The 16,340-nt window shown below is 39.8% G+C and overlaps 1 protein-coding gene across 1 annotated transcript in view; it reads left to right on the top strand.

Annotated features, from left to right (window-relative positions):
* Positions 1-5,790: 5,790 nt before the first annotated feature.
* The window catches only part of LOC131243165 (uncharacterized), an 85,652-nt gene continuing 75,102 nt past the window's right edge, over positions 5,791-16,340 (top strand). Inside the window, exon 1 of the mRNA XM_058242312.1 lies at positions 5,791-7,207. Within this exon, the coding sequence (XP_058098295.1) occupies positions 6,085-7,207 (1,123 nt within the window). The 5' untranslated portion in view covers positions 5,791-6,084. The remainder of the gene's footprint in view (positions 7,208-16,340) is intronic.

Here is a 16,340-nt window from a genome sequence, read left to right as displayed (position 1 = left end):
AAACTAGTCCGATAATCAATACACAAGGTCCCACCGAGCAAGCTAGGAAATTGTTCACTACTTTTTTCCCCGACACTGGGTATACGGGCATGCTAGAATTGTGATTGTGGCTCCAATTCAAACTGAACAACAATAACCCTAAGCGCCAAAGTAGGCAGACATGTAGTGTATGACCGAGATATGAGGAGATCAGTTACTTATTTAACCACTCGCTCAATGTGTTAATCAGATCATGCATTATTCAAAGGGAGGGGTTCGTCCTCCAATGATAGGTTACTCCTTTGCCTTCCGTACGAAAGGACTTTTCAATATAGATAAAATGGAATGAGAAAGAGATTCTTACAGTTAACCACAAAGAACAGTTGTGGAACACTCTTTTAATGAATGAACTGAGTCCAGCGTGCTACCATAAACTCAGGTTACAACTAAGGATTATCAGCTACTTAATTATTGCTATATATTATGCTAATGAATGTAAAGTAGATGACTTGAAATGTAAAGATTGCACTAAGAAATGTAACTTGCTTAACAAGAGAAGTAAAGGATTACACTATGTAAATTGACTAGTAATTGAAAGATAATGTTGGATTTGTTTGGTTTGGCATGAGACAAATTTTTCTATTGAATTCCTATGTTATTTATAGCTTTGATCTAGCTATTTGGATCATTCCCACATTCTGATGGTTATAGTAACCACTCTCCATTACTTAGATTCTAGACGCTTCCCACATCCTACTTCCTTTTCTTCTCCTTTTACCACTCGTCTGACGATCATGCGAACTCGATCTCTGATCATTAAGAATCAGTTGTTATTCCACTCAACCACTTTTGTGGTGCACAACAACAATTAATACGTTATGCCTTCACTTTCCAAGGACTCATCCGTACGTATCTGCATATCTCTGAACGCATCATGCGTGCCCGTATTTATCACACGTAATTCCCTTTGATTGGTCTTGGCCGGAATGGGTACGAACATGTCCAACTCCGTTTACCCCTATCCAAGGAAAAGAATAAAGTATCCATATATACAGAAAATGCCCGGGTTTCTTGGGGGGAATTGATGACGCATTCGCCATAGGAAGAATAAGCAGTGTCAGAGTGAAGGGAATGATGTACAAGTAGGGTTGTACATGAGTCAAGCTAACTTCAAAAGCTCGCTCGACTCGGCTCAACTTAGCTCAGATTGACTCGGCTTGAAAGGCCGACTCAAGGCGACTCAAGCTTGTTTACTAAAGCTCGAGTTGAGTTCAAGCCAAGTTCGACCATGGTGTATTTCAACTCGACTCGACTTGACTCGAGCTCGAGCTCGAGTAATATATTTTAATAATGTATATTATACATATTATATTAATATTAAATATATATAATATATATTTATTTAAGTAAAAAAAAAAGAAGTTAAAACTTAAAAGTTTTTACTAAAAAATCCTACTCGACCCTACCCGTCCCAATTCCCTCTTTTTCTTTCCCTTACCCTACTGAGGTAAACTCGACTTGACTTGAGATAAACTCAACTCGACTCGAACCACTAGCTCGACTCGAAAGCTTTGGCAAACAAGTCAAGCTTCAATGTTGAGCTCAAGGGTGAGCTCGAGCTTGAGCTCGAACTCGAGTATAGCATGGACGAGTCAAGCCGAGCTTGATGTACTATGTATAAGGGAAGGGTGAAAGTATTTGTAGATCCACATATGAAGAAGCACAATGGTCCTCTTGCCAGATACAAGCCTTTGATAGTAATCTCGAAGATACCTCTAGACAGGTGACTGAGTACGAAGGATGCTTGAGTAAGTTTTTGACCCTATGTCAGCACCTCGGGCATTTGAATGTACTCATTCGTGACATGTAGAGCATTCACACAGAGTAAATGTTAGCAGATCTAGAGTAATAGGAAAGCTGTATGTTCTTCATAATCGACCGGTCCTCTATGCTTGTGGTACGTCTGCATGAAGTGAGAATAAGCCTTGTTGGCTTTATTCGTAAATCGTCTGGTTTCTTTCTAAACGAAGCTAGGGAATACAACTACGCCGAAAGAAGTTGGGTCAGTGCCATGATGTCCAAAATCGTTGGACTCATTGGGCCGCACCCGAAGAAAAACATGTTGGTGGGTGAGCTCCAAAATGTCGAAGCTGTTGTGAGAAGGGTAAGATCTGATGGGTAATCGTGGATGGATAGTTTAATGCATTCGTAAATGCCGAAATTCATACATGTTGCCTCATGTTGAGATGAGACACGAGCGAACCAAATATCCCATTATGACAGTGGTCTCGGCTAGGATCAAGGGTTCTTCAAGGCATTAACAGGTTTAGGGATGGATTCGGATTGAATCAGTAGAGTCTCGCCTAGACAGATGGGAAAAAGAGGATCCATCAGGTTAACTTCATCGACATAAATAACAGGTGAGAAGGCCTATCCCATACAAAAAATATAAGTACTCTAGTTTGTCAATTAGCATGAGTTATGAGTCTTAGAGTCCAGAGAGCCCCAAAGAAGACTCAAGTATAAAGACTCAAATATTGAAGGTGTCTAAAGAACGACAAGGTAAGGAAATGGCAAAGACATCTTCAAAAAACTTATACTAATCCCTCTAAACAAAAACCCTCTATTTAGCCCAAACCTCGTAAGAAAAACCAACTTAAAGAGTGCTAGTTAGTAGTGTAGGAAGAAGTCTGTTTAAAAGAAAATCATAAAAAATAAACAAGGTTCGATGGCATCGAAGTCTTATCGAACTATCTTCGATGTCATTGAGGACAACTCAATAGCATCAAGCTTGTAGGCTAAACTCTCCAACAATTAAACTTCAAAATTATGAATTTTCTCAATGACATCGAAGTATCTTCCAAATTGTCCAACAACCTAAGATTGAAAATGTAGATTTTCTTGATGGCATCGAGAAATCCTTTAATGGCATCGAAGGGTAGCTTTGATGATATCGAACTCAATCACAAAAATGTCCATCAACCTCTTGTCAAAAATGAAAATTTTCTCGATGGCATCGAAGGACCCCTTTGATGACATTGAAGGTCACTCGATGCATCGAACAAGTGTCCAACAACATATTGAAGAAATGTCTAGTTTTCTTGATGACATCGAAGGTCCTTCGATGACATCAAAGGGATACTTCGATGCCATTGAAGACCAACCGATGACATTGAACCAGACAGTTTTCTGCCCATTTTTTTACCATTGCAAATCTTCTCTTTATATATGAATAAGGGGTTTCTTAGCAATTGGGTGAGAAATAGAGAGAGCTTTGTGTTTGTAACCATAATTGATATCCTACTTCTCAAAGCTCTGTTTCCTCGTGAAGTTTATCGTTTAATCCATGTCTCAAAGACATTCATTAAAGCATTCAAAGTTTGGATTGAAGAATGAACTCCAACATTCATTAATGCTTTAGCAACCACATTTATTAGCAAATCTTTATGCTAGCTTGCATTAAATGATCAGCCATGGGAATCATTAACTAGTTCATAAAGACTCATCAATATCAAGTTAAGTTCACCAAACCCTTGACCCAAAACCTCTGTATCTTTAACGGGATATCATCATATGGTTGTGGTACAAGAGAGCTGAAGATCCTTCGTGATTCGAGAAGATCTTCATCAAGGTGTTTAATGAAGCTCATTCACTTTAAGTAAGAAAGTATTTTTTTTTAATCCGTTGTCTAGAAACCATTCCTTGTATAAGTTTGGGTTTGAGAGTTTGAACTACCAAACTCAACAAGACTTTGTGTATCCCTCCGATAGGATAGTATGTTTTTATTGTCCTTGTGTAAGACTTCATAAGACCTTGTGTAGGCCATCGAAGGATGAAAACCGTAGACCTTGTGTAGGTTGTAAAGGTTTATGGTGAACCACTATACATCTTATGCAATGGGCTGAATGATTTAAATATCTATTTGTTATGTTTTGCTGAACAATATACTTGATTTATCTACCGCAGCAAACATCTTTGACAAAATGCCTAAATGATGCTTTCACTAAGTAGACTTTACACTTACACTTCTTCTTGTTTGTATTCCTTTACATGAGTATTTATAAGTGCATGTTAATTATTTAGTTAAAATTTAAAAATTTCTATTCACCCCCCTCTAGGACATTAGCCATATCTTCAAGCTTTACTTGTAGCGGTAAAACCACAATTTCAAAAATAATCTCTAGTAGGTGATTGGAAGAGTACGTTGTTAGAATATTTTTCACAAAAGGCATCCATCACTATGACTAGATCATCCTAGTGGAATGATGGAGCAAAAGATGACGACGCAACCATTGTTGGAGTATGAGAATGAGAAGGAAATTAGAATGTTATGAGGAGAAAGTAAACGTGGAATGAAAGAATAATCGAAATGACACTTATATCGGCCAAGGCGGTGGTGCATTTATTAGGGCATCATAGTGGTTAGACTTGGTACAATATAGATACATGTGCCACGATGGGGTTTGGCTCCTATTTCGAAAAAGGGTGGTTACAATTGATGTGTGAGGATATATTGGCTGGAGACGGTTACCATGACTTTGCCACGTGTATAAGGCTACTGCTGCATTAATGAGGGGCCACACGTTACTTTCACCTTTTTTCAAATATGAAGCGACGTGGGGGGTAATGTTCATCCCCATTGTCGCCATTTTATGTGGGGAACCAATCAGAACGAGTTCTGTGTGATATAAATGGATTTGCATGGTTTATTTGACGATTCGTGGAGATATATGAAGATGGTCCCATGATAGTACAACTAGAGCGCATCAAACAATGCCACGTCATTGCTTAAGCAGACGATGGAAGAGTAATCGTGTAAAAGCGATTACAGGATAAATGACAAAAGGAGCAAAGAAGGCCACGTAATGTTAAACGGTTATAGCGACAGTCAAAATGTGGGAATGATTTAGATGATTAGAGTAAATATATAAATTGTAAAGGAATTCAACATGAAGAGAGGTCTCACACCAATCCATTCAAACCCAAACATTACCTTTCAATTATCGATTCAGTTACCAGTCAATTACATTCCTTAGTGCAATCATTATGCTTTTCTACCGAGTAAATTATATTTCCTAGTGTAACATTTATTTTTCGCATCATGCTTACATTCCATAGGGTAATCTGTAGCATTAATCAAGTAATTGTCAATCTTAGATATAATTTAAGTCTACGCACATATGGTGGATTCAGTTCTTCATTTGGAAAGGTGCTTTGTAGCCGTTTTTCACGACCGACTGTAAGGATCCTTTCATCGTATCTCTTTTATCTATACTGACAAGTCTTTTTGTACAAAAGGCAAAGGTGTTACCCATCATCAGAAGACAAACCCTACCTCTGAATATCGTCTTATCCTATTTTATATATTGAGTGGGTGGTTGAATAGGCAAACGATCTCAACGGATCTCAATCATATATTACGTATTTGCTTACTTTGGTGCTTGGGTCTGAGTTGTTTGGTTTGAATTGAACCACATATTCAAATGTCACACACTCCCCGATTAAACTATCAAAAACATCCAGCAACACGCCCAACCTAGCTGAAAATGATAAATCCTTATTTCCACTCAAAATTTCTTAATCCACTAGTTGATCAAGTGAGTTGCACGTATGAAGTCAGGTCGGGCCGGTCGGGTTAAAATAATTTGAGCCAATGCCTGGCTCGTATGTCCCAACCCGAGAGCAAACGAATCTAATGGGTAAGCCCAGGTACACACCCGAGTGGGCGCGGCGCGTCTTAGTAGACATCAACGTCAGCTTTATCTGCGCAGATATCCGATTATTACATGTTTTTATTTTTATTTATTTATTTTTTATATTTTACGTATCAAGACAAAGCCAAACCCTCCTCTGGACTCTCCCTCTCCACCTTCATCCTCATTCCACACCACGAGCCACAACCACAATATTCACTATTGCTCGTTGAAAGAGGATTTCTCGCTTCTGAGTCCGTAAAGTTATGTTATATTCGGATCATTGCACTAACAGATCAGATTTCCTTTAAAATGCATCTCTGGTTGCCTGATCTGTTGTTGTCTCGTATGAAAAGAACTCCATATGATGATCTAGAAGGCTAAGCTTGCAAATATAGTTGCTTCTTCAGCTATGGTGTCTGGCCACGATCCTATCGATTCATTTTACAACACCCTACATGCCGTGAAAGATGCACTCACCCCACTCGAATGTGGAATCCGACGGGCCGCGGAAGACCTGGAGTCGTGTTGGTTGGGCCGCCCGAGAAAGGATTTCTTCCTCCAATTGAATGAGAAGCGGCAGCATTGGGATGGGTTTGACGATGAGAAGAAGAAGAATGGGTCATCCAAGGAGAGGAACTCAGCAAGGGTCCCTTTCAAGACGTTTCTGGGGACGATTTTCCATAATTCGGGGAGCAACGGCCGTGACAGAACGGATATTATGTCAGAGAAGGGACTGAAAGAGAGGAGGGGGGATATTCAAGAGGATGCATCCTGCGTCAACTGCTTGCAGTTTGTGATGACTTGGTCTCTGTTGCTGAACAGTATCATTCAGGCATTCCCAAGTCCATTGAAAACCGTTAAGAAGTGTTTCCAGAAACAGTGTGGCCAAGACAATGGATTGCCCAATTTGCTTGTGCGCTCGCCATCGTCTAAAGTGACCCAGAGGACATTGGATGGTTCATTTTCAGCGCAGTTTCAAGACAATGGTGTCACATTTAAGGAAGGAGAAATCTTGTCGCTGGAGCTCTTTCTAGGTTTCATGTTTGATAATTTCTTTCAATATATTCACAAGTTTGATCAGAGTAGCCAAGATAACAATAGTAAGAGTTGCGATGGTACTGATTCTTCTCCTTCATCTTCAACCCAATTCAATCATCTGGGAATGATTGCGGGCATCTTGAATGGAAGGAAAGCAGATGTTAATTGTCTTTTGACCAATCTGAGGTTTGCAAGAGTAGGAGGTGCCCCTCCAAGTCTGGTGGGAGTAACATCTTCCTCCAAAGACGACGGTGAGAATTCTGGGTCCCCTGAAAACAGGGAAGAACCAGAGAGCAGTTCGGCTCAGAAGCTTGCTAATGGGTTGCTAAGCATTCCGTTATCGAACGTTGAGCGCTTGTGTTCCTCTCTCTCGACTATTTCATTGACGGAATTGATTGAGCTTGTCCCTCAGCTGGGACGACCCTCAAAAGACTATCCTGACAAGAAGAAGCTGTTCTCTGTTCAGGATTTCTTCAGGTACACGGAGTCTGAGGGTATGTGACTTTATGCTCAAATGCCTTTTATTCATGTTTGTGAGGTATATTTAGCTATGTGGTTGAATCTTGTTTGCGGGGTCATATAATTTAAATAGTACTACCTTCAGTTTTAATTCATGAAGCTGCTGGCAAAGCTAGTTAATTACTCCATGAAGTAGTTTCATTCTATATGTTATTTTACAATGTTGTCTAGGAAATGGAAACACCAGCGAATATCATTCTGTAAACATTTGGTCTATTTTCTTTTTAGCATGCTACATATGTACCACATATGTACAGATTGTGCAGTAAAATAAAGAGGTATCTAAATAAAGTGTTTACTCATCTCATGGCGGTGACAGCGGTTTACTCATCTCATGGGGTTGTTTACTCAACAAATGTGGTTTTGTCAAAACGTGTACTTGTCCCATGGTGTGACAATGGTTTTAGGTACAGGCAAGGTGGATTGGATCCCAGTTTGAGGCAAAAGGGTGAAGAGAGGTCCCTTTTTGCTGTTTGTCAGTAATGTCCCTTTCGATTAAAGAAAGTGTTTGATTGATATGGGGAAGTGTTAAAGGTTTTCATCCCCAAAGTTCAACCCTCTAGTAGGAATACGGGGTTGCTTTCGTTTGATTTTGGTACTAAGACCATTCTAGAGCAACGACGGAAATGTTGGATGGGGGGTGGTTTAGGGTTTTATCAGTTGATGTGCCTAGGAATACCTCTAATGACAAGGTGGTGGTCTTGAGAAGCTTGATTGAACAAGGAGATATCATCTTGGCCCTTACTGGGAGGATCCCATGTCCTAGATAGAGGCAACAATCAGGGGCAGTTCCTCATTTGTTTGTTCGCAACAAGGAGAGGTGGTGGAGGAGCCTTTCGCTGACAAGAAGGGGCCTCTAACAACAACATGGAAAGGAGGATCCCATGTCTTGGAAAGAGGCAACGAGGAAGGAGGATCCCATGTCATGGAGTCTCTCTGGTAACAAGAAGATGATCTTGAGAATCTTGATTTAACAAGGAGATATTATCTTGTCCCTTATTGGAATGGGGAAGGAGGATCCCATGTCTTGGAAAGAGGCAACAATCAGGGACATGTCCTCTTTAGGTCACAACAATGGGAGGTGGTGGAGCTTGGACTGGATTCTCCTTTGGCGAGGGTGTCTAAAGTTTTTTTTGTCCCTAGGAAAATTATAAGTGAGGAAGGAGTTTGATTCCCCGCTGGTGGATAAGGCGGCTAGCTCTTTGATTTAGGTTTTGAGATTGATTGATTCTTTAAGGTTATCTCGTTTTGGTGCTTGTAAGGTGGTCCATTTCCAAAACGGGACTGAATAACTTTCTCCTTTCATTTTCCTCTAGGGCTCGATTGGGAGCTTGTAAATAGAAGTAAATGGGAAATGGATTTGGAGGTAAATGAATTGGGAGTAAATGGCTTACAAAGTTGTGTTTGGATGGGAGTAAATGAAATGCATTTGAAATCAAAATATTCTGTTTGGATGGGAGTAAATGGGAGGAATTGGAATGCATTTGAATTTTGCAATATGTTCACATGAATATATGTGATATCCCAAATCAGCTTGAATATCCCAACTTAGTCTACATATGCAATATTTAATAGAAGGATTGTAATAAGCCCATTGAAATATATACTTTAACCAAAAATGAGGAAATTTCGAGTCTCGGGTAGGCTACAAATTACCAATATTTTTTAATCGTCCATTTAGATGGCCATCCTTTGGACGGTTTGGATCATACTTTTGGTGTGATTTTAGTGACGTAGCTAATATTTGCTTTTGTGTTTGAGTATCATTAGTGTGACACGTGTATAGTGGACATGTGCATAGCGGCACCTTTGTTTACACGTGCGACTCTCCAAGGATGCTGAAAAAGACATTTCATCCCATTTACTTCCAAATCCTCTCTCGTAGAGAGGATTTCATTTACATGCACATTTACTCCCATTTCATTTCATTTACATACATTTACTTCCATCCAAACACTTCAAATATCATTTACCTCTATTTTCTCCCAATTCCACCCATTTACCTCCATTTACTCCCATCCAAATGGCCCCCTAGGGAAGAAATGGTTGTTTTGCTTCAGATGAGGAATTGCAAAAAGGAGATTTTTTTGGAGAGGGTTGAGGTCTAGTGCCCTTCAAATGTTGCCCAACAATTGAGCTTGGATTCACATTTATGGAATTCTATTTCATTCCTAGAATGATTTAGTTATAATAAGGGTGAAATCTATGTTTGGGAAGGTGATTGAGTTGGATTGAGAATGATAGACAAGTCCGTGCTGTTTGCCAGGGTAGAGGTGCCGTTGAGGCCATGGGTGGTCTTGAGTAGGATTCTGGAGAGGGAGGATGGTTCGTCCTTTCCCATATCGGTTTGTGAAGAACATCTCTCTCTCTCTCTCTATATCTTTTTGAGAGATAACAAAATTTATTAAGAAACCTACCAAAACACAAGGAAAGAATACAATGACATTAAAAAGCAAGAGCAAAATAGCCAACCGAAGTTGCTACATCAAAAGGGGCTCAAGCCCTAACAAGATAAACAATAAAAGTAATCACCCTGCGAGTGGAAGAACTCTCATTTTGAAAGCATCGTGCATTCCTTTCTTTCCAAACAACCCAAAACATTGCCATAGCAATGAGTCTCCACAACTTTCCTAGTCTTCTCACTTCCTCTCCCATGCCAAGCCTATAGAGGATTGTCAATTGAATTTGGCATAACCCATGCTACATTAGAAGACGCAAGGAAGAAATCCCACACTTCCCGCACAAAGGCACAGTGGATGAAAAGGCACACTTCCTGCACATCTCTTGACAATCCAAGCCGGTAAATCGGCTCGGCCATCACCCAAGTTGCAACAACGATTGCGCAGGTCACTGGGAATATAGTAGAAGATCGAAGGATGGTGGGGGTGAAGGGTTAACTTAGACATACGATGCTTGCTATGTCTCCGAACCCTCTCCATGTGTCGTTATATCTATGGTGTGTGGGGTTTGGGGTACATGGAGGCGCCTATTGAGGCGTCTTCTGCATTTCATGCAATTTTGAATAGGAAGATAGCCTCTTATATACTTTGTTAGAACCTTTTGCCCTCAATTGTTATGAGTGGATAGAGGTCTTCCTTTGATGCTACTATGGGACATGTGGAGCATATGTGGTAGATGGCAGGGCAAGCGAGGGACACTTGGCCTCTTTTATTGATGAGGCCTCTCATGTGCTAGTTGTATATATGACTGACTGCTAATGATTTTGGTGCTCGCATTGGTGAAGTGGCCACCGATGTGTTGGACATGTGTTTGAAGTTGACATTTAAGGATGATTACAAAGTCATGCAAGTTCCAAATGATATTACTGTATATGTGGATACCCCCCACCACCCACCCACTTGGTTAAACAACTCTCTGTACTTCCCTCGGTACTAATGGTCCTTTCTCCTCTCTTGGCAATGGTAGGCGTTGGGTTTGAAGCTTCTTCAACCTTATCTAGTAAACTCTGGTGGAGCTAGCGAAGGATTCATCAAATAAAATTCTCCAATTTAGATCCAAGATGCTCTCAGTGGTGTAGATGGTTTGGTGATGGAGGTTGTGATAGTTGATAGGAGCCAGTCTTCATTATTGTTGATAGTGATGAGATGCAGGAGTTGGGGTCAATTTATATGTGGGAGGATGGATCCACTTGTAGAGATTAGGGAGTTTTATGCTTGATTCAAGAACGCAATTAGAATCAGAGTCCCATCTTCCTCCAGTTGAAAGATATTCCATTAAAAACTGATTCTAAACTTCCTTTGATCTAGTTTTCAAGAGATGAGAGATATGAGAATTATACTTGATTCCATTACAAAACTATGGCCATGAGATAGTAAACAACAGAATTTAACCAATCCACATCCAATTAGAGAGAGTTATGAACGTAGGAAAAGGTTCCATCATCCAACCATGTCCTTGAGACGATGGTGAACAACAGGGTTCCTACGACCATAACCTCCATACATGCATGGGAAATACCAAAAGATATTGCAGATCCATTGTAATTTAAGTCACAATAAACCATTAAAAACTAAAGGCATTCCTTATAATTAAACTAGAATCAAAATCAGTTCAGGTTAAACATGAATCAAAAGGCATAAAGAAAAGTCTCCCTTCTCACTACAAGCTTCACCTCTTAGCCCTAGCTAAGAGGTTTAGCTAGCCATAGCCATGGTTAGACAAAAATCTCTTAAAAAAATAACATGAACAGAATTAGAAAAAGGAAGAAAAAACTCAAACGCCAGCCACGATCTCTCTTTCTTTTCTCTTGCTTCTTCCTTTGCACGTCCAAGATAGCCTTTCACGTCCCATTCTCTCTCTCTTTTATAGCCCTCAGGAGGTCGGTCGGCTGGAGTTTACGCACCAAGTGGCAGGGCTTGCGCAACAACAACGAAATCCGTTTGCGCAGCGACAACTCGGAACAATCGTGTTTGCGATGCGTTTTGGGATGATTGATCGTCCCAAACTCCATTTTATCTTCATGGATGGGGTCATGGCTGTCCTGGGCTCCACTTGGACGGTCCAGATCGTCGAAATAGTGGACGATTGTGGGCCACAACAAGCCACAATTTCCGGAAAACCGGACGCACGCCATGCGCACGAGAACTGTGCTAGACTCTCGGTGGGGCCCATGATTGAGGTTTTCAGGGAAATCCGCCTCGCTCATTAGATTCTTGGCGAAAAACCAATCAGAAAGGAGTGGTTTTGGTCAAGTTCTGGTGCGGTCCACTGTATCAAATCAACTTGCCGTTCATCCTGCGTTTTCCGACGATCCACGTGTGTATGTGTGCGGGGGGCCAAAAGGCCACCATGGCCAAGGTCGTGCCCCTCTCTGGAGCATATGGAAGGTCCAAATCATCCATTTGGACGATGGGTGGGCCTCACTACTCAAAACCAACGGTGGCAGTACGGCCGCTGGACGTCTGGCGCAAGAAGGTTTGAGTCGGTCAGCAGACATTGACTGACTTTGTGGGATGCGGTGCACGGCGAGTGCACAGCTTTTGTGCACTCCCTCTCTCGTGAAGTGGGTCCCACCTTGATGTTTTTAGGAAATCCGTTCCGTCCATCCGTTTTGTCACCCCATTTAAGGGGTCGAGACCAAAATTGGAGCACATCCAGATATCCGGTGGCCCCCTGATTGATGATTTATGGGCTGATCTGTCCATTGGGCCACTTCCACAAGGATCCAATGGCTGAAATTTGACGTGTATGGTTAATTTATGGTCTTCAGGCCAAATATAAAGTTTCGAGTTGAACGGATGGTGGGGACCCTGTGATTTTGCATTTTGGACGATTTTCAGGCCTCTTGGACTTCATTTACTTGATTTTCTTGGATCTTTAGCGTGTAAATTCCTCGATCTTGGTCCCCTGGGTTCCGTCCCTTGCCTTAGTGACTTTGGAGCGTTAAATCCATGCTTTTAGCACCCTTTTTCAGTCCAGGCTCCTAAATTCACCTTGTAATACAAACACGATTAAAATAGGACATTAAACAGTATTATGTTCGTAAAATTAGGTAATAACTGGGGTCTAATATGCAATATTTGACCCTCAACAAGGAACGCATGTACCAAATTTCGGGGCCCAATTTACCATTAAAAATAAAGATAATACAGAAACGATATCGATGATGTAACAGAATGTTGAGCAAAGGTCAAAAACCTACTAGCCTAAACTAGTAATTTGCAAACAGGTTTTTCCTTGCTGAAACTGGATAGAAAAGATCATCCAGCAACTTTATGTTGCAGAAAATATCATAGAATTGTGTTCGGCAGGGTGCATTTCAACATTGAGTTCTTGGGTTAAATCCAGCTGACCCATAACACACACACACACACACACACACACACACACACACACACACACAGACATGTATATTATTCCGATGATTTCGCATGCAAGATGGAGACGATTTGTCGAATTTTCTCAATTTACCTTGTGCGTGAATAAACTTGGGAAGGGGTCATGGGACATGATAATTGAAAGAGTTGAAAGGAAACTATCTGGTTTGGAAAAGTAAATATCTCTCTTGGGAGCTGCATCACCTTAATAAAGCAACCCTATCATGTCCCTTTCCTAGTGCCCTAGTAAAGTATGGAAGAGAAGAAAAGGCTCCTTTTGTTTGGGTAGAATGAGGCATGCAATCTACAATAATTAGGAGGGATGGGAATAGAAAAATCCTTAAATCCATGAATCACACTCTACTAGGAAGTGTCATTGGAGATTTAGTGCTGAGGATGTTCATCCTTGGAATCAAATTATCAACTGTAAATATGGCACTCTGGATGAGGATGGTATAGCCTTCGGTCTTCTCAGTACAAGCCTTTGGTATTTGGAAGGTTGGATAGGAGGAATTCAAGATTTTATTGAAGGGGCGTCTTATTATGTGGGAAGATCCTTAGTGTTACACTTCGTGATTTTTCTAGGCTATACAAAATCTCTTCCAATGGGGGTGCATCCATTTCCTGTTGCTTCAGTTTGACGGGATGTTGTGACTTGGTCCCTTATTTCCAAAAAACCTCACAGTCATTTTCTCACTCGGTGGTCAAGGAGCGTATAAGTTGGTTTGGAAGGAGGATAAATTTGTCGGTTTGTTAGTTCACTCTTTCTATGATATGTTTGATCCTTGTGAGGCGAGTGGTGTGGCACATAGTCAATATGTTTGGAGGTATGGAGCTCCTTCAAAGATTGCAGCTTTTTGTTGTTTGGAAGGGGGAAGGTGCTGACGGTGGACAAACTTCAAAAGCGTGCAATGATTATCTCGAACATGTCTCATGTGCATGGTGGATGCTGAGTCGGTGAATCATCTTTTCATTCATTGCCAGTTTGCATCTTAAATTTGGTCAGGTCTCCTTAGTTGTTTTCATGTTCTTTGGGTGATGCCAAATTTTGCGGGTGATCTCCTTTTGGTTTGGAATGGGGTGGGCCTCCAGAAGCAGGCTAAGGCTCTATGGATATTAAGTTTGCTTGCAGTTTTTTGGGCTTTATGGGCTAAAAGAAATGAGAGATGTTTTCACAATGTAAGTAATAGCGTGGATAAAGTGTTAGGTAGGGCTATGGATTTAGTTGTTGAGTGGGTGTCTCATATAAATGGGTTAAGGGATTGTATTTTTCCTTTTAAGCTTTTTTTTTTTTTGTGGCACTATCTTGGTTGAACTAATGTAGCTATATACAAAGTCTATTCATAAAATTTATAAATGTAAGAAGACATGTATGGAAACACAAGCATTGCAATGAAAAGAAAAAGAAGAATTATAAAACTAGAAATATACCTATGGATTTCGATTTTTTAAAACAATTTTAATAATTTTTAATTTAAAAATTATCTTCTTTTTAAAAAATCCCCAAAGTGCCAAGAATGTGTAAATCAGGTTATATACATGTCTGATTTTGTGTTTAGACTTTAAGATTGCAATTGATTTGGAAAAATTTCGGTTTTATTTTTCAAATTTTCACAACTCGGTCAATGTACCCCAAATATCAAAATCGAAGCTCTAAATCTGTACCTTTTCATGCAAAACATGAAGAATCATGGATTTCTTACCATTTGACACTATTTACAATATATATAAACGAAAAAAAGAATCAAAACTAAAAAATACAAAACCTTTTAAAATCTGGCCCCAAAAAGCTTCTGATCACTATTTTGGAGAAATTTCGACAATTTTCTTCAAACAAACTAGAGTGGACTAGTCGAAATAACCTTACAATGTACTAGGAGGATTTTTTTATTTTATTTATTTGGCAAAAAAATCGATTTTTTTTTGTGAATTTTTGAATATTTTCCAGATAAAACAGCACCGATTTCCTTTTATCCCTTTCAAAATTGCACTTGATATCGACATATCTCCAATACATCAAGAATTTATAAAGGGGGAGTGTGGATATATCTCACGATATTGCGATATCCATGATATATCATGATATCGTGCGATATGTACGATACCATAAAAAATGGATATTCAGGCTGGGTTTCATATTGCCCAGCTGGGGTAAGAGATATTGTGGGATATATCGATGACATCACGAGATGCCAAAAACATTGGCTTGAATCACCCATCCCAAGGGGTACCTAAAAAAAGATGGATGGTGCCATTTTCATCTCTTAGCACACCCCTCAATGCCAGAAGGTCAATGATCCCCCAAAGAGGAACCATCGATATTTAATTCCATTAGCCGCTCAGTGGTGGACACTTCTTCTCGTTCTTTCCTTTCCAAATGCACAAAATAATTACAAGAGGAAGCATTCTCCAACATTTGACCCCTCAATTTAAAAGAGCATAGGAACAACACATCATAATCTCTTGGATGAAGGATCACGAGATCCACTTGACTTTAAAAAGCGAAAGGAAAAAGGACCAAACTTCCTGGCTACCTTGGAATGAGTGAGAAGATGATTTGTGATTCTACTTTCTCCCTGAATATGAAACTGATATTTGGGATCACCATATTCCATTTTTGGAGATATTTATTTATTTATTTTCTATTGCAAGGTGTTTTTGGGCCACGGCCATCCACCAAAAGGTTCCACATGAGGAGGGGATTCTTTGATTGGATTGGGAATTTCAAAGATCTTATGTTTGTTAAAAGGGATTATGCTAGTGCAAATAGTGTTCATAGTATCAGTATTGATCGCAAGGGAAACATCACATGTATCAAGGAATGTATTGCTGTTTGAGGGAAACATTGGAAAAATGATGGAATTTACAATAGAACTTTAGGAGATGTTAAAAAAGACATGATTACACACTCAGAACTCGAACAAAAAAAAAAAAAAAAGAAAAAAAAAAAGAAAAAAAAAAAAAGAAGAGAAAAGGAAGTATCCATAATAAGTTTCCATGTATGACAACAGTGGTTCAACTATATCCAAAATGAGTTCATATCATTCAAATATCCTACAACTAATTCATATTAAATCATACAAAGTATGGGTCCCAAGTTAGATGTATGATGAACCAAAAATTAGTCATATTTAATTATGTGACTACCAGATTGGTGGATATTTATTGGATGGTTAAAAATGAAAAATATCCAACACTCCTAATATAACAAATAAGTGATCAAAGGTTAAGCCATCTAATTCCTATCCTCCTCACATGTGGAAGTGATGTC

The sequence above is a fragment of the Magnolia sinica genome, chromosome 4 (assembly GCF_029962835.1).
Source record: "Magnolia sinica isolate HGM2019 chromosome 4, MsV1, whole genome shotgun sequence".
In the NCBI taxonomy this organism is placed as follows: Eukaryota; Viridiplantae; Streptophyta; class Magnoliopsida; order Magnoliales; family Magnoliaceae; genus Magnolia; species Magnolia sinica.
This window is presented reverse-complemented; position numbering and strand designations above follow the sequence as displayed.